The sequence below is a fragment of the Chenopodium album genome, chromosome 4 (assembly GCF_948465745.1).
Source record: "Chenopodium album chromosome 4, dcCheAlbu1.1, whole genome shotgun sequence".
Taxonomy (NCBI): Eukaryota; Viridiplantae; Streptophyta; class Magnoliopsida; order Caryophyllales; family Amaranthaceae; genus Chenopodium; species Chenopodium album.
Genome location: NC_137837.1, coordinates 43762083 through 43783516, shown reverse-complemented (window position 1 = coordinate 43783516; position 21434 = coordinate 43762083). Strand labels below are relative to the sequence as shown.

At 39.4% G+C, this 21434-nt stretch overlaps 2 protein-coding genes and 1 non-coding gene across 3 annotated transcripts; 2 read left to right on the top strand and 1 right to left on the bottom strand.

Moving 5' to 3' along the window:
- Nucleotides 1–799: 799 nt before the first annotated feature.
- Nucleotides 800–2004, top strand: LOC145627882 (uncharacterized). The gene is made up of 2 exons (XM_081680226.1): nt 800–964; nt 1129–2004. Exons 1-2 carry the CDS (start codon nt 800–802, stop codon nt 2002–2004), a joined length of 1041 nt encoding a protein of 346 aa, XP_081536352.1.
- Nucleotides 2005–16507: 14503 nt separating this feature from the next.
- LOC145627881 (uncharacterized) lies at nt 16508–17446 on the top strand. The gene is made up of 2 exons (XM_081680224.1): nt 16508–16665; nt 17002–17446. Exons 1-2 carry the CDS (start codon nt 16508–16510, stop codon nt 17444–17446), a joined length of 603 nt encoding a protein of 200 aa, XP_081536350.1.
- A 2209-nt stretch (nt 17447–19655) lies between these two features.
- LOC145629659 (small nucleolar RNA R71) lies at nt 19656–19761 on the bottom strand. Its single transcript, XR_014111818.1, has one exon. It is a non-coding gene; the product is annotated as a small nucleolar RNA R71 (small nucleolar RNA).
- Between the last annotated feature and the right edge of the window lie 1673 nt (nt 19762–21434).

The window sequence follows — 21434 nt, the reverse complement described above, 5'->3', positions numbered from 1 at the left end:
GCAAGCTGCTATGCAGCCCGGCTGGCCAATGGGGGGCTTTGCCTCGTTTTGCGTGCCAAAGCCTTGGGATTTTCGATCCTAATTTTGTGTGACATATACTACCTCCGCTTCGAGTTACTTGCAACAAAGTACAAGTTTGCGGAGGCCGAGGTAAAAGATTGGAGTGTGTTTAATTAAGGGGTGGGGGTAGTATTAGGAGAGATAAATTGGAGGGAAAGGAAGTGGTCCCTTATTAACTTTTTCTTAGCATGTGGGGGGAATCTTTTTAGTGGGGTTTCCCCCCCCCCCACCCCCATTTTATGTCTGAATTGCTAAGTAGTTTCCCACTACTTTTGGGATTTTAGTTTTTCCCTCCCAAATTTTGCACGAAAATTTAAATGGTCACCCAAATTCAAATTTTTCAATTTTTTCAATCAAAAGGACCTCTTTATAAAGAGGTCACCCCTCCTAATAAACCCATCTTTTTTCACATTCATTTCAGAGGGGTTTATTTGGGTGGGGGGGGGGTGATAAATTCAGTTTGACAAAAACCACAGAAACCAAAAGTAATCAAGTTCACAAAATACAGGCAGCCCTAGATAAATTACATTTGAACTAACATTAGTTGTTAAAAATCCTAATTCTAAGTGCTGAGTTAGTTGATGCAGCATCCATATTTACTAAATTAGGCTCCACTGAAGACCGCAAAAAAAACCCACAACCACCACTTCATCACCTTCACTTGCTCTGAAAATAAACCAAGGGGACTCATAAAATTCTTTGAATCTGATTTTCTTTTGCATGCATCAAATGTATGAAGATGAACATCAGCAATGGGACTACTACAGCATGGGACTTCATGACTCAGGGCAATATGAATCAGAAATGGAACAAGAGCAATAGAATGATGAACAAGCAGATGGTGGGTATGATGCAGATGTTGATGAGACACAAACAGAGACAGAAGGGACTCCAACTCAAGAAGGTCATGCCAGAAGGCCAAACAGAGAACTCACTTTGGAAGAAAAGAGACAACTAGTTGATGAAATTTTTGTGAACATGGAAGGAGACTCATTACCTTTTGGATTTTTATCTAAAATGGCCAGAAAACACAATGTTCACATATAAACAACAACTAGATGGTTCCAGGTAATTAAAAAACATTTAGGGGAGGGGACTACAATTGATGTGAGGACCAAAAAATTAGGACAGACTAGGCTTAAACCCAAACAATATTATGATGAGTGGTTAGTGTCTGTTCCTCTGTATAAGAGGACCACTGAAAGAAGCTATGCTGCTGCCCTTCATGTTTCTTCCTCAGTGTTACACAGATTAAAGAAACAATGCAGACTTAGAACACACACATCAAGCTATCACCCAGCACTGACAGACAATCACAAAATAGCAAGACCAAAGTGGGTGTTAAGCTATGTTCACCCTGTTCCAGCTGTTGGGAACCCAACTTTCAGAGATATGAAGCACACAATTCATATTGATGAAAAGTGGTTCTACTTGAACCTAGAAACAAGAACATTTTATTTGCTATCAAATGAAGACAACCCATACAGAGTTCAACAGTCTAGGAGGTTTAAATTGAAGGCTATGTTCATGGGCATGGTTGGAAAGCCACTATATGATGAAAACAAAAATCTTTTGCATGATGGAAAGTTTGGGTTGTTTCCTTTTGTCAAGTATGACATAGCAAAGAAGACAAGCAAGAACAGAGCCAAGGGAACTTTGGAAACTAAGGTTGTCCAGTCTGTAAACAAGGATGCTATAAGAGACATGCTACTCAACCATGTCATTCCAGCTATACATGAGAAATGGCCCCCCCAGCTACCAAAGGATATCCTTATACAGTGGGATAATGCTAGGCCTCACCAAGTCCCTAAGGATACAGAATTCACAGAAGCATGTCATGCAAATGGGTTCAACATTGAGTTTGTTTACCAACCCGCACAAAGTCCAGACTTAAATGTGTTGGATTTAGGTCTGTTTAGGGTAATACAATCCATTCAGTATTAGTCTTTCCCTAAAAATCTAGATTCAACCAACTTTTGTAAGCTTCACATGTTTTTGACTGAATGAAAATGCAAAAGAATTCCATCAGATAGGGTGTTTTTCACTCAAAGCAATCTTGACAGTGGGCACCTCAACAGCAACCTCAAATGAAGTCACTAGAGCCTCCACACTGAACAATGAGCTATTAGTTGAGTCCCTTCATCATTTGGAGAACTAAGTGTCACTGATGCAATACACAATTTGGGACTCATTGCATCTAAGGGGCCTAGAGGGGGACTGATATGCCAATACACATACATATACAAATAAGGCATCAACAACTATAGCACATCCAAGTAGAGATTCAACCAACAAAGCCAACACAGGCAAGTAAGTGAATAACCAACAGAGACAACTACTCTAATGATCCAACACAGTTAACAACCCCCAATGAACCAACACATCCAACTACCCCAAGAGCCAACACAGCTAACAATCCAAATTAACCAACACAGCCAACAAGTTGATTAACCAACACAGCCAACAATCCAAGTTAACCAACACAGCCAACAATCCAAATCAACCAACACAACCAACAATCCAAATCAACCAACAAAGCCAAATATCCAAATTAACCAACATAGCCAACAATCCAAATTAACTAACAAAGCCAAATATCCAAATTAACCAACACAGCCAACAATCCAAATTAAGCAACACAGCCAACATTCCAAATTAACCAACACAGCCAAATTAATCAACAATCCAAACCAAATATTGCATTACAACCAAGTAAAACAAGAGTATAACAATTGAAGTCCAACCAACTATCATATCACAAAAAAGGACTCAAACAACATACATAACCAATTACCACCCACAAGTTGATGCAATTAACTAAAACAATTAAATTAATTGCCAAAAAAAATTAAACTTTAGGGTTTAAGAGATTACACTGCCCATTTAGTTATGGGGGTTGGAGAACTGGGGATAGTAGATCTGGTGATAAGTCAAGTAGACATCATCAGGCTCCAAACCAGCAGGTAGCCCAGACCGTATGCGCTTAGCACCAGAAGTAGGGGCATCTTCCACCACAGCCAACATGGGGTGAGACTAAGGTGGGCGGAGAACCTCCTCAGCAGTTAATTCAACGGGTTCAGACTCCCCAGTCTCAGATCCGGTGTTTGGAACCCCAGCAGTAGGTACAACGGCGACGGAGACAGCATCTCCGGCAGGTTTTTCTACAAGAAGAACCACGGAGATAGGTACAGGGTCCAGATCAACAACAGTGGTAGTTGGAGCGGGCCTTTTAGATCCAGAAGCAAGCTTTACTTTCTCCTCCTCGTCGCTTGATAACTCGGCCAATTTAGCACCCCTGATTTTTCGCCGAGCAATAACAGAAGCGCGGCGAAGGGGTTTCATCACACCAGATCCCCGACGGGGGATGTAGGTGGTAGCAAAAGAAGGACGAGGGTTGGATCTTTTAGTAGCAGCAGAAAGGGACTCGTAGCCCATCAGATCTGGGTTCTCTTCGTCAGAGGAAGCCATTTTTACAGAGAAAAAGAGACAGACAGGGAAGAATACGAAGAATTGAGGAGAGAGAAAGGAGAAAACAGAGTAGAATTAGAGAGAGACAGAGCGTTGGGAGAGAGAGAGAAAGATAGAGATAGAGAGAGAGAGATGGGTATATGAAGAACTAGGGTGGGGTTTGATTTCTGGAACATTCAATTCCAGAATTCAATTCGTTCAACCACACCCAACTTCAATTGAATGCTAATTCATTGAAGGAAGTAGTTGGGAATTTGTAAAGTTTTAAATAAATTGGGTAAATATGGTGGGAATGGTTAAATAAATTAATCTAAGTTTAATTGTAAATAAAACAGATTAGTAGTAATAAGTTGGTTTTAAAAAAATAAAGTAAGGGTAAATATGTCAATTTGTAGGGTAAAACTTACTAAAATAGGAAAGAAAAAATTTTGTTGCGAGTAATGTGAAGCATCCATTTTTGAAAAGTGTTGCGAGTAACTCGAAGCGGAGGTAGTAATTAATTATAAATTAATTTTAGAACTAATTCAATGAGAAAAAATTAAAAATTTTAACAAGTCCAACATAAAATAAAATTTATCAAGGTGCATTTAAGCAAAATAATTCCCAAGAACTATTCTTTAATTAAATTGGTTTAACTTGGTGCAACAAAATAAATAAAGCAATTTTTCATTATTAATTTAATCAATTTAAATTAATCTTGAGATTTTGACAAAGTAAGAGGGAGTTGTAAAAATATGAACTTTAATGTTCAAATGAAAAAATCCAACTACTAACACTTGTGAATCCTTGAAAATTATATCTTCCAATATGAAGATAAACAAATTTCTATCACAAAGTTTGAAACTTTATGTTTCCAATCAACCAAAAATGATTAAAACAACAAAGTTCATCATAAACATCATGGAATTTCGTAGCTTTTAAAGTTTCAATCACTTAGCACAATTAAATATTGAATCTTTAGCACTTTAGAAGCCTCAAAAACAAAAATTTCACACTTAATGCAATTAATTTGCAATTATGTGAAAAAATAAAATCAAGCTTTTAAACACAAATTACCACCAAGTAATCATGCCTAAAGAGGTTTAAAAGTGCATATAAAATATGTATTGAACCAATTACATAACCACCAAAAATATGCAATTAATTTTCAAGGTTAGAAAGACCTAAAAGTTTTCGTAAAAACGAAAAACCCCTCGAAAAATGCATTTCTAGTCGTTTTTTGGCAAAAATCAAGTCTTAAAAGGGTAAAACCATTTCCTGAACGCCTTTTGCACCAAAAATTCACTATTTTTAGGGCGAAATCTGGGTTTGGGAGATGAAGTCAGCTCTAATACGAGGTTAAATGGATAGTACGAGCTACTAATCTAATTAGTAACTTAAAACTAGAAAAATTAAGTCATAAAAATACCTTTGAAAAATATGATAATTAAAAATAAACGAGCGGGGCTCCGATACCGCTGTTGTTGTTAGTGAGTCCCACACACCTTGGAAAAAACCCGAGCCAAGGATCACGCTCGCAATAAATAATATCACTAATGCATAAATAAAAAGAAAAGGGCAGAATAGGAAATTTACCTTTGTCGTGTCCTTTGCCCTATAAATTGGGCTCTTACTTGAGAAGCTTAGCCTTGAAAATAAAAGAGCCTCCGACGGAGATCCACCCGCATAAACAACTACAAACTTTTAGGTTCGTTACCTCGAGGTTAGCGAGGTCCGAACAAAACCCGAGTATTATATGAGTTTAAGAGTTTTGGCAAATGCAATGCTCTATTGAACTCCTACTCAAGCACTCTAACAAAAAACACAAGGTAGGTATTTATAGGGAAGAGTGAGAGTGGGAATTTATATCCCATCAATGTGGGTGCATGAAATTCCATAATTTATTTTAAAGCTAAAATAAAATAAATAAGCAAACTAATGATAAATCTATAAGTGTCATTAATACATGCAAAGGGAAGTGAGGACCACTTGGAGAGGATGGGACCATACTTGCTCCCCACTCCTTCGTCTCCTTGTCCCACTTTTCCTTCAAACTTGAACCCTCCCTCACATGCTTCCCCAATCACACGGCCCTAGCTACTCGGCCCAGCCAAGCCCCGCACACACGGGCTGCTTGCTGTCAGCCATTTCAGCCAGCTGATCTGTGTCATTTATGGCACCTTTAGGCTATGTTTTCTTTATATTTCTATGCTTGTTTTTAGTCGTTTATGTCGTGTATTTAAGGAATAATGCTTGATTGGCGTGTTTGTGTGTTAGTTTAAAGAAATGTGTGCTTTAAGTGGTTTTCTTATTCTTTTATTCATTTCTTGGCTTTTTCCCTCGCTTCTCTGTTTGTTTGACTTGTTTTGTAGGTGTGTCGAGCTTCCCGGGATTTAATCATCAAGGAGGGAGCTCAAGTGCATTCAAGGAATTTAACGGTGCCAAGTTAGGGAAGCCAACCACGCAAGTCAAGCCAATCCAAAAAAACAAAGGAAAATGAAGGCTTACAAAGTGTCAAAAAGGACCTTTGTGCATTGTTGGGTTATTCAAGTTGGGTTGGAAACTAGACTTGAAGAGCTTTCCAATGATAGGTTTCACGCCTTCATAAAATTCCTAGATCGTGAGTTACAGCCTTCCAAAGTTGGCCCTGCAAATCTGCCGTAACCCATTTATGCCATTTTGGGTAGTAACTCTCTGCGGGCTGGCCGCGGGCTCCCCGCTGGCGCAGGCCTTGGCCTTGCGGGCGCGGCTTTTAGGGTGTCCGCGGGCGCAGCCAATTTCTCCAAGGGCGCGGAGTTCTGGGTCTTGTACGATTTTAAGTTTCTTTTCTCCTTTTGTTTATATATTGTTTTTGGGGGTTTTTATTATCATTCGTTCACATAATTCTTAGTCTTAGAATATTTTTCTCTTTTAGGTTGAGAGATTCTCTCTCTAGATTTGGCTAGATTAGGAGTAGTTTTAGAGAGAGAAAGTGAAGGATTTCAATGGTGATTGAGAAATTGAAGATACAAGGGTGACTATTGTGTTCAAGATCTTCTCTATTATCAATGAGCATTCTTAACTCTATCTCACCTTATTGCTTTGTTTAATTTCATGTTTGTTTGGATTGATTTTGATGTTTGATGCTTGATTAGTGTAATTGTTCTTGATATTTTGTTTATTCTTGATTTCCATAGTTGTTAGTTGATAGATGATAATTCTTGAGTAGTTGTTTGGCTAGGAATTGGGTGAAACTTGTATGATTGATTAATTGTGATTAATTTGGAAATTGTGTTGATTGATTGTTGAGATTAAAGTGATTAATGAAGGTTTTCATGTGTGTAATTCAATTAGGCCTTGAGAATTATGCTAGATTGCATTGTAATTGCTAATGACATGAACAATTGATTTAGGAATTGCAATTATCGATTGGTTTTGATTATGATTCTCTTAGTTTGTTATTCATAGTGAAACCTAGCTTAACAATTAGGAGATAGCTGTTTGATTCCTATTGATTGCTCTTATCATTAGTCCTCACAACCTTTGATTGGCATGCTCTTCCCAAGTTGTTGCAATTGACATGATTACTTGTTGATCCCCGTTCCTAGTGTTTTATTTCTTTGGTTACTTGTTTTGTTAGTTGTTAGTATTCTCCCTTACCTTCGTCTTCGACCTAGCTTAAGGGCATAATTAAAAGTGCTTGAACATTACAGTTCCTTTGGGTTCGACCCTTGACTTGCCTCTATTCTCGTATTAGGTTTGTTAATTGTTTATAAATTTAGTTTGACCGAGGAATGATTAGATAACGACCTAGTCTTCCCCTTGTCACCAGCACGCACACGTACACATGTGCGGGCTGCTATTGGCGAAGCCTGCTGCTAGCACGCCTCACACATGTGCGGGCTGCTAGCTGCAGCGTGCCAGAAAGCCACGCATTATGTGCGGGCTGCTAGACGTTGCTTGCTAGCAAGCCTCGCACATGGTGCGGGCTGCTAGCTTGCTTAATCCACTAGCACTCGGGGTTCCGATGCTCGGGGTATTTTAGTCATTGTTGATTTTTTATTAATTTTGCTGTCATTGTTAAGTTGATTTGTTAATTGCTTGGGTGTGACCCGACAGGTTCAGTCAAGATTAAGCTGTAATATTAATTATACATTAAAAAACTAATCGAAAGCAGCCTCAACCAAGGAATTCCGATCACTTGAACTTACTGAATATATTAGCTTTCTAACAATTCTGAACCCACTATCATAATATTACACTTGTTCGAAGGACACCATTCCTTTCAATCTCCCGCTTGTCCTTCCGAACAAGTTAGCATTTAGTGTATAGCCCCTTTCCTATGTCTCTTCATGTATCTTCATGAACTATAGGGTAACATTGTTCGTCATCCCTGTTACGTCCAAAAGGGTTTCTCAAAATCTGAGTTTGACTGCAATAAGCAAATGATTTCTAAAATACATCTTAGTACGGTCATGCATTTTCACAATCTCGCTCTCCGAGAGTCCTTGTAAACAATAAAACATGTTCCCTATTATTAGTAGGGGGACATTCACATAAAAGGAACCGTCAAACCATACAATGTAATTCTAAGGTCAAGGCTTGGGTGTCCAAAGGTACCATAGGACGATGCACGAATCAATCACTCAACGTGTTGACCCACGAAATAGCCCTCCCAACATTTTGTTGGCAATATGGGTGGGATGATTGCTATTGATTTTGGGATAGAAGCCTAGTGTTGATAACCCCTAGTCAATGAGGGAATCCCCAATGGTTAAACTATGTTGTGATTATGCATGATGCAATGTTGCTTGTTTGAATTTTACTTTTGTAAAAAAGGAAGATATTATGCGTTCGAGTCTCGCTCTCTAACTAGAGATTATCCAAGTTAGTTCTCGTTACAATCCATAGGCATCCTAGTGTTGGAAACCTTGAATCAAAACTACGAACTAATCTTGTAACCTCTAAGTCCCCAGTGGAGTCGCCACTGTAAAGAGGGTGTTCCCATCGTAAGAGGATCCTTCCTTAGATTCCCATTAGCCCTTTAAAAGCCTAGGACTTTACACTTGTTAAGGTAAAGTAGGATTTGAATTCCTGACTGCTTGGGTGACCTTGAATTAGAATTGATCTTGTCATCACGCTTTTTTTATAAGAAACAAGTAGGGAGTCGCCAATGGGTTTTAGTAAAACTCATGAACCTCGTTCATGGTTTTCTCCCATGTTGTGTTCATGGGATAATTAACAAGAATCGTAAGTTTACCCATGCCTAAATTGGTCTACATAAACCAGAAATGAGTTCGGGAGCGAGGATACTAAAATAACGCTCCTTTTAGGGAGGAATCACTATTCTAGCCCTAGTGCGGCCTCTACTAGCTCTTCCTTTTTCGCAATTTCAGCACCAAACAATGTATGCAACGTGATACCTTAAATTAAATTAGTTGATTTTATTTAAACGCATTAATTATGTAGTAATTACATTGCAAAAGTCGTTATTGTTATTTAATCAATATTCGTTAAAGAACAATAAATAAACAATATTCGCCTTGTCTTAAGTGAGAAAACAACAATTAAGTATTCAAATTCTAGTCTTGATTAACAAAATAATACTATGTGAAATAATTAATTAAAAGTTTGTTTAAGGTGATCAAACAACACTATTTATTCAGTTAAAGTTATTTAAACAATAAAGGAAAACTTATTTATCTAAGTGCTCAGGAAACTAACCGTTCATCTTTTATGTTAAATCTCCGTTTAATGTGTTTATGAACTTTCTTTCTTTTTCGTACCTCCAACAATTTCAATGGATTCAATTAGTGTGGGAAAGTATTTTGGAAAATAGAAGAAAAAGTAGTATGATAGTAAGAGAAGTAGAGAGATTAGGGTTTTGAGAATACTAGGGTTTTTTATTCTGAATTTCCAGTCCCCGTAATGCTGAACGAAGACCCCTATTTATGAGCGTAGGGATCTAGGTTTAGGGTTTTAGAGCCGCGACGTCAGGTGGCACGCGCAACTCTCTGAGTTGCACTGGGTGCCGCGCGGATCTAAATGAGTTGCGTGCACCAGGTGCGCGCAACTTATTGATTTGCGCTAGTTTACGGTTTGCCTTATATGAAAACGCGTTTTAAAAACTTCCATTACTTTTGATTGCATAGTCGGATTAAGGTGTGTGAGATATCATTGGAAAGCTCTGAATGTCCAGTTTCAAATGCCGTTAAAATTGAGTTAAATATGTTATGGATCAAAAGTTATGGCGGTTTGAGTGAAAGGGTGTCGGTTTTAGGGCCCAATTTAGTGTTTTGATCATAACATCTTCGTTTTGGCTTGGAATTGGGCTTATAATATATCGTTAAAAATTTCTTTGAAGGGGTTATCCATATGTATAGGCCTTGCATGGGAATTAGATGTTTAATTCATCTGTTTGACTATGTTTTTCAACGTTGTAGGTTCCATTGAATCCAATCATTGCATTTGTCGCATTTGGGTATGTTATTAATCAAGTTTAAACATGTATGAACATGTTTAAGGCCTAATTAGTAATCGTACAAGGCTCTAAGATAAATTGGTCTCAAATTTGAACTTACTTCATAATTATTTTCATAGTCCTTAAACATTTCAATTTTGATCTAACATGAAGAACGGATTTTTGTTACATCATCGCACTTCCTTTCATGACAAAAGGCCCAAAGTAGGTGTCTACACCTTCATATTATTTATGGATCCTCAAAACCCCTAAAAAGAAAACTACTCACAAATAATTAAATCCAAACTAATCAAAACAAAGACATGATGAAATAAATTAATTAAATTATTAAAAATAATAGAGAAGAAATCGTTACCAAAATAAATGGAAAATAGTGTATGAAGAACAAGGTTGTAGAGTTTTAGAGAGAAAAACAATGAGAGAAAACTAATCTGAAAACTAAGTAGAGAGAGAAAGCTAAGAGAAAAAGGTAATAAAATTACTTATCAATAAAGGATTTATATTAAACTCGAAAATCTTAAACATAAACGAACTAAATATAAGGCTTAATTAACTTCCAAAGACACCGCCCGGTCTGGTGCCACACCGCCCGGTCGAGCACGCCTCTTCTTCATCAAGTCTTCTCACGCACACGGTCAGGCGCAAGTACAGCATCCTACACTCTTCAGCCCCGCCCGGCTGGGCGCGCCTTTGGGTGATAAGTGTTTTATTTGTCCAGTTATCATGGCATTTTAATCACGAGTTTGTACTCTTTCACCTACTTTTTTCCCTTTTTCTAACTTCTTTTATGCTAATTTACATCTTTTGGCCTTCCCGTTTCTTTTTATGTGTGTGATCGTGTTTGTAGATGTAATGAGAAGCTGGTTTAGTTGCATGAACATGAAGACCTTCTTTAGAGAGCATTTACCAGGCAGGAGCGGGTGTGCTCCTTGATAGGAGCGACCACTGCTAATCCCAGCACACAAACTGCCTACCCCCTGCATTACAAGGAGCGGGCGTGCACCTAAGGAGGAGCGGGCACTCCTCCCTTAATTTCAAAATTCTTCCATCCCTTGCAGTTATGAGCGGGCGCGTAAGAGAGGGACGGAGCGGACGCTCCTAATTGATAGAGCGGGTGCTCATCCTGTTTTGAAGCCTTATTTTTGACGGATTTTACGATGTAATTTTTGGTGTGTTTAAATATGGCCCTTTGTTTCATTTTTCTGAACCTTAATCTTTTTTAGTCTTCTTAGCCCTTAATTTCTTAGAACTCTCATTAATTAGTTTAGATCCTCTTAACTCAATCATTGTAGAAAATTAATTGAAGTTTGTTCTCTTGAATTCAACATTTTCCTCAACTATGAAGCTTCATTAGTAATCTCTTTCCTCTATCTCTTGTTCTTTATTTTTTGTTTTTATTTACTTTAAATTGCTAATTTCTCCCTTAATCTTGTTTAATTGTTGTTGCATGTTCAATCTGCCGTGTTATTATTACTTTTCATAACTTGTAAAGTTAATGTTAGAATTAGAATTCGTTGTTATGATGTTCTTTACCATTATTAGTGAGTAGTTAATTAGCTAGGGGTTAAGTGAAGACCTAACAAAGCCATGGGTTGATTGTTGTTTGTGCTTGCATGTTCATTTTGGGTTAATGATTGATTGTTAAAGAATTGGTTAATTGCATGTGTAATTGGATGGCCACTTATTGGTCATGTAGTAAATTCTATGCTTGCATTGAGATATGGAGTCTTTTTGTGTGCCTTTTCTTATATGATTATGCTGAATTCCGCTTGCTTATGGTTCCTTGTTTGGATGATGTAGTAGTCTTAGTTGCAACAATTAGGTGAGAAATCCCAATTGCTTGTGATTTAATACTTTCTTGGACCGATCGAAAGACAGATGCGAGTTAGTAATCTACTCCCCATCATTAAGACATGGTTGGCCTATCTTGTTAGTTGAGTTTGGTTTAGGAATGTTTAGTGTTGTGGCTTCGAAAGAAGGCAATGTTGAGTGCCCTTTCTATCACCTAATTTAAGTTCATGCTTGCCTATTGTTTTAGTCTGTTGGTTTGGTTGGTGTTAATTCCCATTTCCCCCTACTATTTGTCTCCATAGTAGTTATTTAATCAAAACCACCAATTTGTGACCAAATTAGATTACAACCGTTTTATACTCTTGGTGTTCTTAACCGATTTCCTGTGGATGCGATCCTCTACATACCCTAGACTAGTCTTAGGTTAGTTTGGGTAGAAATATTTTATGGTTTTAGGGTGATTGTCAAACAACCGATTATCCCTCTACCAAGATTGCGCCGTTGCCGGGGAATGGCGTTAGGCATTGAGTTACTTATGAAATATGTGAGACAAGTTCATTTGTATAGCTTTATTTTTCTTTTTTTTCTTTGAATAACCTACTAATCTCCCATCTAGTCTTCTTTGTTTTATGCCCAAACGCAGCAAAAGAGAACTTCCTCTTATGCCATTGAACCTTGATCTTCAAAAAGTGGTAAGGGCAAATTGAAGAGAAAAGAGGGCGATAGCTGGTGGTACTACATCAAGCGAGCTACAACTGGTATTTGAGTCTGATCACTATAGTTCTAGTAAGCCTAGTAGAGACACCACTCCTGTAGAGTCACCAAGGATAAATTCTCTAACTTCTCCACCTCTACACCAATTTAAAATGGCTCTTCCGAACAAAACTCTGAGAGAGTTTGGTGCCCCTCCTCTTTATCAAGAAGCAAGTAGGATCACTACTCCCGCTATCGAAGTTATTAATTTTGAGATATGGCCCGCCCTTATCACTTGATTAAGGGTCATCAATTCTCCAGGCAAATTATAAAGAAACCATTTCACATCTTAAGCAATTCACGCGGTATTGTAGCATTGTGAAGGAAAATGGGGTGACTCTAGAGTACATTCTCTGAAGCATATTGAAATTCTCTTTAACGGGTAAGGCTAGTGATTGGATTGATAGGTTGCCTCTAAACTCATTTAACACATGGAACGATGTGACTTCGGCATTCCTTGCATTGGGAGGTTCATTCCTCTTGGGAAAACGTCGGGGTTGCGGACAAAGATTTCTAACTTCCAAAAAGACCCCTGACAACGGGTTGAGACTAGGTCGTTGGACTAATATTCCCTAGGCTAAACAAAATTTATATTACTCAACACACCCTTATAACTAGTATAAGGTTAAGTCAAGGGTCGAACCACTAGGAATGGGAGGTTGTTACTGTATAGGATAGCTCCCGCTGAACTATCGCCCAGCTCCCTAGGGTGCGCACTCATAGCCGAGAGAACAACTGTGAGGGGCTCATCAGGCCGATGGAGTCTGCCCGTGGAGCTGACCAGGTCAAACTCTCCACAAAGGAGATCGTACACCTATAAATAGAGGGCAAAGTAAAACGGAAAAGAGGTTAGACACAAAAGTTATTACACTCTCTATATCTCTCTAAGTACACTTTCTATCTCTAAACATTCTCTAACTTAGGAATTGGAGGGGGGGTTCCTCGAGCCACCCCCGAGAACAGTTTATGTGTGTTGCCATGTGTAGGTTGTCGACGGGGCCCAGGTCATCCAGCAGAACCCTTGGATCCATACCTTGAACAATTTGCGCTAGAAGGAGGGGAAGGATCATCTAACCTAAGGTTCACAAACTAAGTTAGGGACTAGTTTACAAACCACCATGGTCGGGAAGGAAGTTGTGCAAACACCCATACCCAAGGTCAATGACGCCAACCAAACACCATTAAAAACAGTGCCATCAACCATCGATCTCAAAGGATCCGCTGAGAAATCCAAATCCACCATCTCATAAAAATCCAACCCCATTAGATAGACTTCTGTTGCAGAAAAAGCAACGTCGAACACAGTCGATGAGGTAGAATCTAGTTCCATTTTCAAATACGGTATGCCATTGACATGCGCAAATAATGAACCCATTGTTTCAGCACCCATAGCCCAAAAACCGCAGCCCGTAAACATGTCAACCATTCTGCAAAACCTCTCTAAGTGTAGTAAGAAGCAGTTGGCCGCGAGGACAGCAGTCCTTGCTAATTTGGTAAGGGAGCAAGCTCGTCACCAATAGCAGCAGCTACATAACCAGAGTTGAAGAAGGCAACAACATCAACTCTCACTCCCAAGTAGAAAGAGCTCATCCAACTAGAGAAGAACGTTTTGGAGATAGAAGCTAAGAATTTAAACCCGAGAATGGAGCGTGAAAGAAATAACCCAGGCTAAGGGCAGCCTGGAGAGACGAGTCGCCTACATCAGGTCACTAGCCTATGTGCGGGGACCGAGCTTGGATAGGGAAATGCAAGCACGAATCTAGGTTATTCTAGATGATTCCCCATTTTGCCGGGAGATTCTGGTGGAACTAATGGGGAAGATAAAGATGCCAAGCTGCTGGTACAACGGAACTACACACACTTAAGAATCATATCTCGACTTTTGAGAACAACATGGTGCTCTACACCAATACGGACTCAGTATGGTTCAAAGCATTCCCGCCAACTCTAAAGGGGCTGGCAACGGATTGGCATAGAGCCATTCCCAAGGGTTGCGTGTACTCATATAATCAGCGGAAAAGGATGTTTATGGAGCATTTTATCACCTTGGTAGATCGAACTAAGATGACGACTGAGTTGATGTCACTAGTTAGGGGAAAGATGAGCCCTTGTTAGAGTTTATCACCAGATTCAACAAGGAGGCAATAACCATCCCAAACATGTTACAGTCGAGCTCACAGAAGGTGATCCTTCAATAACAGTAAAAATTGGAAAGGACATTGATCCTGGAGTGGGGGTGCACCTCATAGAATTGCATTTTCAGCATATAAGAAGCCTGGAATTGATCTTGCAGTCATAGTCCACAGTCTGAGTGTTAACGAAGATGTTAAGCTACTAAGGCAGAAGAAAAGAAGCTTCTCCATGAAGAAAAATCAGGCAATCCAGGAAGAAGTGGAAAAACTCCTGGAAGCCGGATTTATTGTGCCCTGCGATTACCCGGATTTTCTAGCCAACGCGGTCATGGTGAAGAAGGAAAATGGTCAGTGGAGGATGTGTGTTGATTTCACAGATCTGAACAAAGCATTCCCAAAAGACTGTTACCCGCTGCCGCAAATCGATCCGCTGGTAGATTCAACCAGCGGGCTTGCCCTGTTAAGCTTCATGGATGCCTTCTCATGATACCATCAAATCATTTTTCACACCACAGGGAGGGAGTGTATAATTACATAGCTATGCCCTTGAGGTTGAAGAATGCTGGAGCTACTTTTCAGAAGACAATGGATAGAGTGTTCATGCACCAGAAGGGTAAGAATGTTGAGGTATACGTGGACGACTCAATTGTTAAGAGCGTCACACATGCAGGGCATATCATGGATTTGGAGGAAACAATTGCCACCATAAACAATTATAACATCAAACTTAAACCGAAGAAATGTGTCTTTGGGGTAAGCTTGGGAAAATTCATAGACTTCCTAATCAGCGAGAGAGGGATAGATGCAAATCCGGAGAAGGTTTATGTAGTCCTGAGCTTACCCGAGCCTAAGTGCATTGAGGACATCATGCGGCTGACAGCCAGAATAGTCGTACTGACCAGGTTCATCAGCAAGTCAGGCGACAAAGCTTTACCATTCTACTAGCTGCTGAAAGGGAACAGGGAATTTAAGTAGGGAGCCGCAGAAGAAAGAAGCCTTTTAAGGCATTAAGGAGCATCTAACTAAGCTCCCAACAATAATCAGCCCGAAGCTGAATGAAAAATTACAGTTGTACATTTCTGGGTCAATTAAAACAATTGCAACTGTTCTCCCGGTAGAAAGACAAAAGCAATAAAGACCAATATACTTTGTGAGCCACGTGCTGACTAAGGCCGAGCAAAGGTACCCATTGGTGGAGAAGTTGGCTTTTGTAGTGGTAACTACAGCAAGGAAGTTGAAACCATAGTTTGACGCGCACATAATACAAATGCTCACAAATCACCCACTAGAGAAAGCATTACTAAATATGGACGGGTAAGGAAGACTCTTGAAGTGGGCCATTGAGCTCTCAGAGTATGAGTTCAAGGTCAAACCTAGGGCAGCTATCAAAGCGCAAGCCCTAGTAGACTTCATCGTGGAAGCCTCGTACGAGGAGAAAGAAGATGATGTATGAATCTAGAAGGTGGAGGTAGATTGATCATCAGCTCAAAGTGGGAGCGGAGCAGGGATCATAATGACATCCTAAGAAGGAAATGTATTTGAGTATGCCATTAAGTTAAAATTCAAGGCATCAAACACCGAGGTAGAGTACGAGGCAACTTTGGCAGGCCTGCGTATGAGTATCGCAGCCGAGGCCAAGAAAGTCCATCTGTAGACTTACTCTCAGCTTGTAGCCAGTTAACTTAAGAGGGATTATGATTATAGGGAATCCACAATGCTGAAGTATTTAACCAAGGGAAAGGAGTTGGCAGCTCAGCTAGTCCACTTCCAGATAGACTTAGTCCCTAGAGCGGGAAACTCCCAAGCTGACGCGGTATCAAAGTTACCGAGTTCCACCTTGTAGAGCCTCACAAGGACGGTGATGATGGAAGTCCTGGAGGAAAGCAGTATCGCTGAAAAGGAGCAGGTGAATTGTATTGGGCAGCAACGAGTTTGGTTCACAAACATAATGGCAAACAAAGTTCATGGCTCACTAACGGACCATGAAGTGCAAGCTAAGAAAGTGACGAAAGACGCTAACTGGTACGTGGTGATGAATGTGGAGCTCAACAAGAAGGGCTTTTGAAAACCACCGCTAAGGTGTATCCTAGAGTGGGAGCAGGAGAAAATCATGGAAGAGGCACACTCTAAAAAATTTGCCAACCACATCGGTGGATAGACACTAGGAGTAGAAGTTCTCAAAATGGGTGCATACTAGCCAACTCTGACGCAAGATGCACTTGAATATGTGAAAAAGTCTGACAAGTGCCAAAAATATTCCCTAGTAATAAACAAGCCAGCAAATGATCTGACCCCAATCCTCAGCCCGATCTCGTTAGCTCAGTGGGGGATGGACATATTGGGACCCTTCACCACTAGGTTAGCGGGTAGGAAGTTCCTCATAGTGCCAATCGACTATTTTACCCAGTGGATAGAGGCCGAGCACACTAAATACATAAAGGCAACCCAAGTGAGGATGTTCGTATGGAGAAACATCATCACAAGGTTAAGGGTGCCGCAGTGTATAGTCTTTGACAACGGATGCCAATTCGACTATGACACCATCAAGGATTACCTGGAGGACATGGGCACCAAATATGCAAGTGACTCAGTCTGTCCACTGATGAGTAATGGCCAAGCCAAAGCGGCAAACAAGCTGATCTTAACAGCCCCGCAAGGAAAGCTGGAGGAGCACAAAGGCTTATGGGCTGATTTTGTCCCAGAGGTGTTATGGGCAAATAGAACCACTAAAAAAGAATCTATCGGAAAAATCCCTTTCACTCTAGCTTGTGGGGCTGACGTAGTTGTCCCAGTGGAAGTGTGAATTCCCAGCCTGAGGATAGAACACTATGAGCCACAGGGAAATCAAAAGCGCATGCTGAAGGAGCTAGACTTCCTGCCGGAAGTAAGGCTAAAAGCAGCTGATGACTTTCATTTATGACACTCATTTGGTTCTTTATAGGGTGAATTTTATGCTATTCTATAGCTCTTTTACTTAGCTTTTCCTTAATTTTACTCTTTATTTCTTTTAGTTTGCATTTTCTTAGTTTGATTCCTTTATTCATGCATTTCTTGGTTTATTTTAATATTTTCTCTTTATTTGCTTGTTTTCCTTTATTTTTCAGGTTAAGGTCGGTTTCCTAGTTTCCCGAGGCCTCTCCCCAAGTTTGGCATTGATTAGGATGTCTAGTGCCCTTTATTTGAAGCTCAAGCATGGAAAAGTGCAAGTTCCTAAAGTCCTTGAGCTGTGCATTCAAGCCGTGGGGGCCTTAACTTCTTGTGTTGAACCCGCAAACATGGAGTTTAGAAACTACAAGGCCTCGTGTTTAACAAGAGCATTAAGTGGAACGCACAAGGAGCATCTGAATGATAGGGAAGAAGGCTACCCTGTTCCAAGGCGCAGGCGCGCGGCCTGTTGGCAATGGGCGCGCTTCTCTCGGGCGCAAGCGCGCCTGTTCAGGACTCTGTTCCGTACCAAGATTTGCGCGGCTACGCTTTCTCTTATAATTGGTCGCGCCTGTTTGGGTTTATTCGGGGTTGATCTAACTAATTTCTATGTTCCTTCTATTTTTAGAGAGAGTTCAATTTTTCAGAAATTAGAACAGAATTAGATTAGATTTTTAGAGAGGGGAACTCTAGTTTGTAGAGAGAGAAGTTCTTGATTGATGATTAGAGATTGATGATTCCAAGTGCGTTTCTCCATTGAATTGAAGCAAGTTTTTAAGGATTTCTTTACTTTAATGCAATCTTAGTTTTTATCTCAATTTCTTTGTTAATTGTTCAAGTTGATTGATTTTAAATTGGTATATTTTTTTATTAATATGATGATGATGAAGTTGTTGTTTAGTTTAGTTTTGATAATGATTTCCATGAATAGTGAGTAGTTTTCTTGCTAGGGAAATGGTGAAGCATGTATGAGTAATTGATTTATGCTAATTGGCGGAAATTGATGGAGTTGATGTTGTGATTAAATTGGTTGATTGATTATGTGCATGTGTGTGTTTAATTTAGGAGTGATCAACCTAAGTTTTCATACTAGATTGCATTGTAGGTTCACATTGATATGGAAAATTTATTTGTGGCTTACATTTGTCGATTGAGTAGGTTTGCAAGTTTTATAGCTAGAGTCTCTCCTACTTGGCGCTAGTTTGACCTCTAGGAGATTAGCCTACCATATTCTCTTGATTTCTTAATTGATTTTCCCTCGCAACACTTGACTTAGTCATCTCGAATCCTGGTTAGTTGAATTAATTACGAGTATATGTGGATCCATACCCTAGTGCTTGACAAATTTGATTTTCGTTTCAATTATTTGATTGGTAGAATAGATACACCTCACCTCATTGCTTTGAAATATCTTAGCTTTGACATTAGCATTCACCTCCCATTCCTAGTTGTTCGACCCTCGAATTACATTATGCTTGGTATAGGGGTGTGTTGAGAGATTAAAAATTGTGTTTTGACCGAGGGTAGATTAGTTTTCAACGACCTAGACTCGCCCTAGATAAAAAATGGCGCCGTTGCCGGGGAATGGCATAGATGATTGCTATTGTTGATGAGTCTATTTCAACTTATTTGCAAAAATACAAAAAAAAAAGATTTTCTTCTTTAGGCTACATTTTTAGCCGTGATTGTGTGTGCAAGTGATCATGGGAGAAGCTCAAAGTATTACATTGAAGGAATTGGGTACTCCGGGTGCATACTGGTATGAGAGCGGGATTGCTCCATTATTGATCCCGGATAGTGACTTTGAAATCAAGCCGGCGATGATAACTTTGATTGAAAGGCGGCAATATAGTGGAGGAGTGCATGAGAGCACCCAAAATCATCTTAAGGAATTCGAGAAATATTACAACACAATTAAGGTGAGTGAGGTAGCTCAAGAATTTATAAGCCTTAAGCTATTTCCTTTTTCTCTAATTGGAAGAGCTCAAGAATGGATAGATAAGGAAGTGAAGCCTAATTCTTTGAGAACTTGGGATGAAGTCACCAAGGAATTCCTTCCCGTTTCTTCTCTCAAAAGAAAACGGCGGAGGCAAGAGCTTTGATTCATGGTTTCAAGAAAAAGTCTAGTAAAAGTCTTTATGAGGCATGGGAAAGATATAAAGAGTACAAACGTGAGTGTCCTCACCATGGGATCCCCACTTACCTAATCATTCAAATTTTTAATGGCAGTTTGAGTCCTCAATGGAGAGCAAGTCTAGATGCCGGAGCCGGAGGCCAAATCATGAATAAGACCGAGGAAGAGGTCGTAGGTATCATTGAGGATGTAGTTAGAAACTACATGGAATGGTAAGATGGTGAGAAGGAGTTGATAAACAAGGGTAGTACAATGGGATGCTCAATGGAACAACTCAATGCTATCAACAATTTGTCGACTAAAATTTCGGTTTTAGGAAAGGAGGTAGTTTCCATCAAGTATAAGCTCGAGAGAACGACCTCACAAGCTCCAATTCTTTCCTCCCAAATTAAGGGGAGAGGTACTTCTTCCTCTAACTCTCTTTCTTCTTCTTGTTGCATGATTAGAGAATGTGGTTTTTGTGATTTGTGTGGAATGCATGACCATGATGCTTGTATTTGCTCTAATGTTCCTTGTAATGGATATGTTGGGAGAGAGAATGAACATGTGAACTTAGTTGCAAATAACAATGTTGGACCTAGATTTAATGCTCAAAGGAATGTTGGAAGTAGGAATTATCACAACCAAATGAACTATGATAATTATAGCCAAAATGGCGGTTATAGAAACCATGGAATCCAAGGGAATTGTGGTAGCTTTAACAACCATAGTTATAATGGTCAAAGTTATAGCCAAGGATATGGGTTCTATAACCAAGGTTATGGTAACCATAATCACGATAGTGGCTAAAATCAATGTAGAGGTAATTGGAACAATCAAAGTAGGGGAAATTTCCAATAGAATGTTCTAAGAGATGCCCCATTTGGATTTATTCCGAATACCAAATAACATAATGATATTTTGTATGATCAATCATTTTCCTCTAGGTTTTTCTTGGAAGGTGTCATAGATAATCAAGCCAAATTGTTGGACACCTACATGACCCTAAGCAATGAGAAATTTAATGACATGTTAACTTGCCATAAGGGGTTGGACACCCAAATTTCTCAATTGGCTAATGAGTTTAAGGAATTTACAAATCTTTCTTCTTTGACTTCACCAAGCTTAGATTTTAAGAGCCCTATGAATTTTATTGTGACTAGAAGTGGTAGGGTCCTTAAGAGTGAAATCTCTAAGAAGAGTGATGCTAGAGATAGTTCTTGTAATGGCCAAATTGAGAATAAGGGAGATGAGAATACTTTAGTTGAGGAAGTCAATAAGGAACAAGTTGAGAAGTTGAAAGAGAGAGAAAGAGAAGTTTACAAACCTAAGTTCCATTACCCAAAAAAGTTTAATAGGCACAAGTTAGACGAGCAATTTGGGAAATTTATAGAGATGCTTAGACAACTTCATTTTACTCTTCCTTTTACCAATGTGATAGAACAAATGCAAAGTTATGCAAAGTTCCAAAAAGAGATTTTTAGTGGAAAAAGAACATGTGATGTGACGGAAACGATTAACTTGACCGAGAATTGTAGAACAATCATAATGAACAAAATCCCACCCAAGTTGAAGGATCCCGGAAACTTTTCTATCCCTTGTGCTATTTATAAAATTCAAATTTATAATGCCTTGTGTGACTTAGGAGCTAGTGTTAGCATTATGCCATACTTGGTATATCAAAGACTAGAGAAGGGAGAACTTTTACCTACCAACATTACCTTGCAATTAGCCGATAGATCAATTAGGATCC

Coding starts and splice junctions, on each gene's coding strand:
- LOC145627881 (XM_081680224.1), top strand. CDS start 16,508: ATGGAAGTCCTGGAGGAAAGCAGTATCGCTGAAAAGGAGCAGGTGAAT. Junction 16,666..17,001: donor GTGACGAAAGACGCTAACTG/GTACGTGGTGAT, acceptor CTTCACCACTAG/GTTAGCGGGTAGGAAGTTCC.
- LOC145627882 (XM_081680226.1), top strand. CDS start 800: ATGAACATCAGCAATGGGACTACTACAGCATGGGACTTCATGACTCAG. Junction 965..1,128: donor AGGGACTCCAACTCAAGAAG/GTCATGCCAGAA, acceptor AGATGGTTCCAG/GTAATTAAAAAACATTTAGG.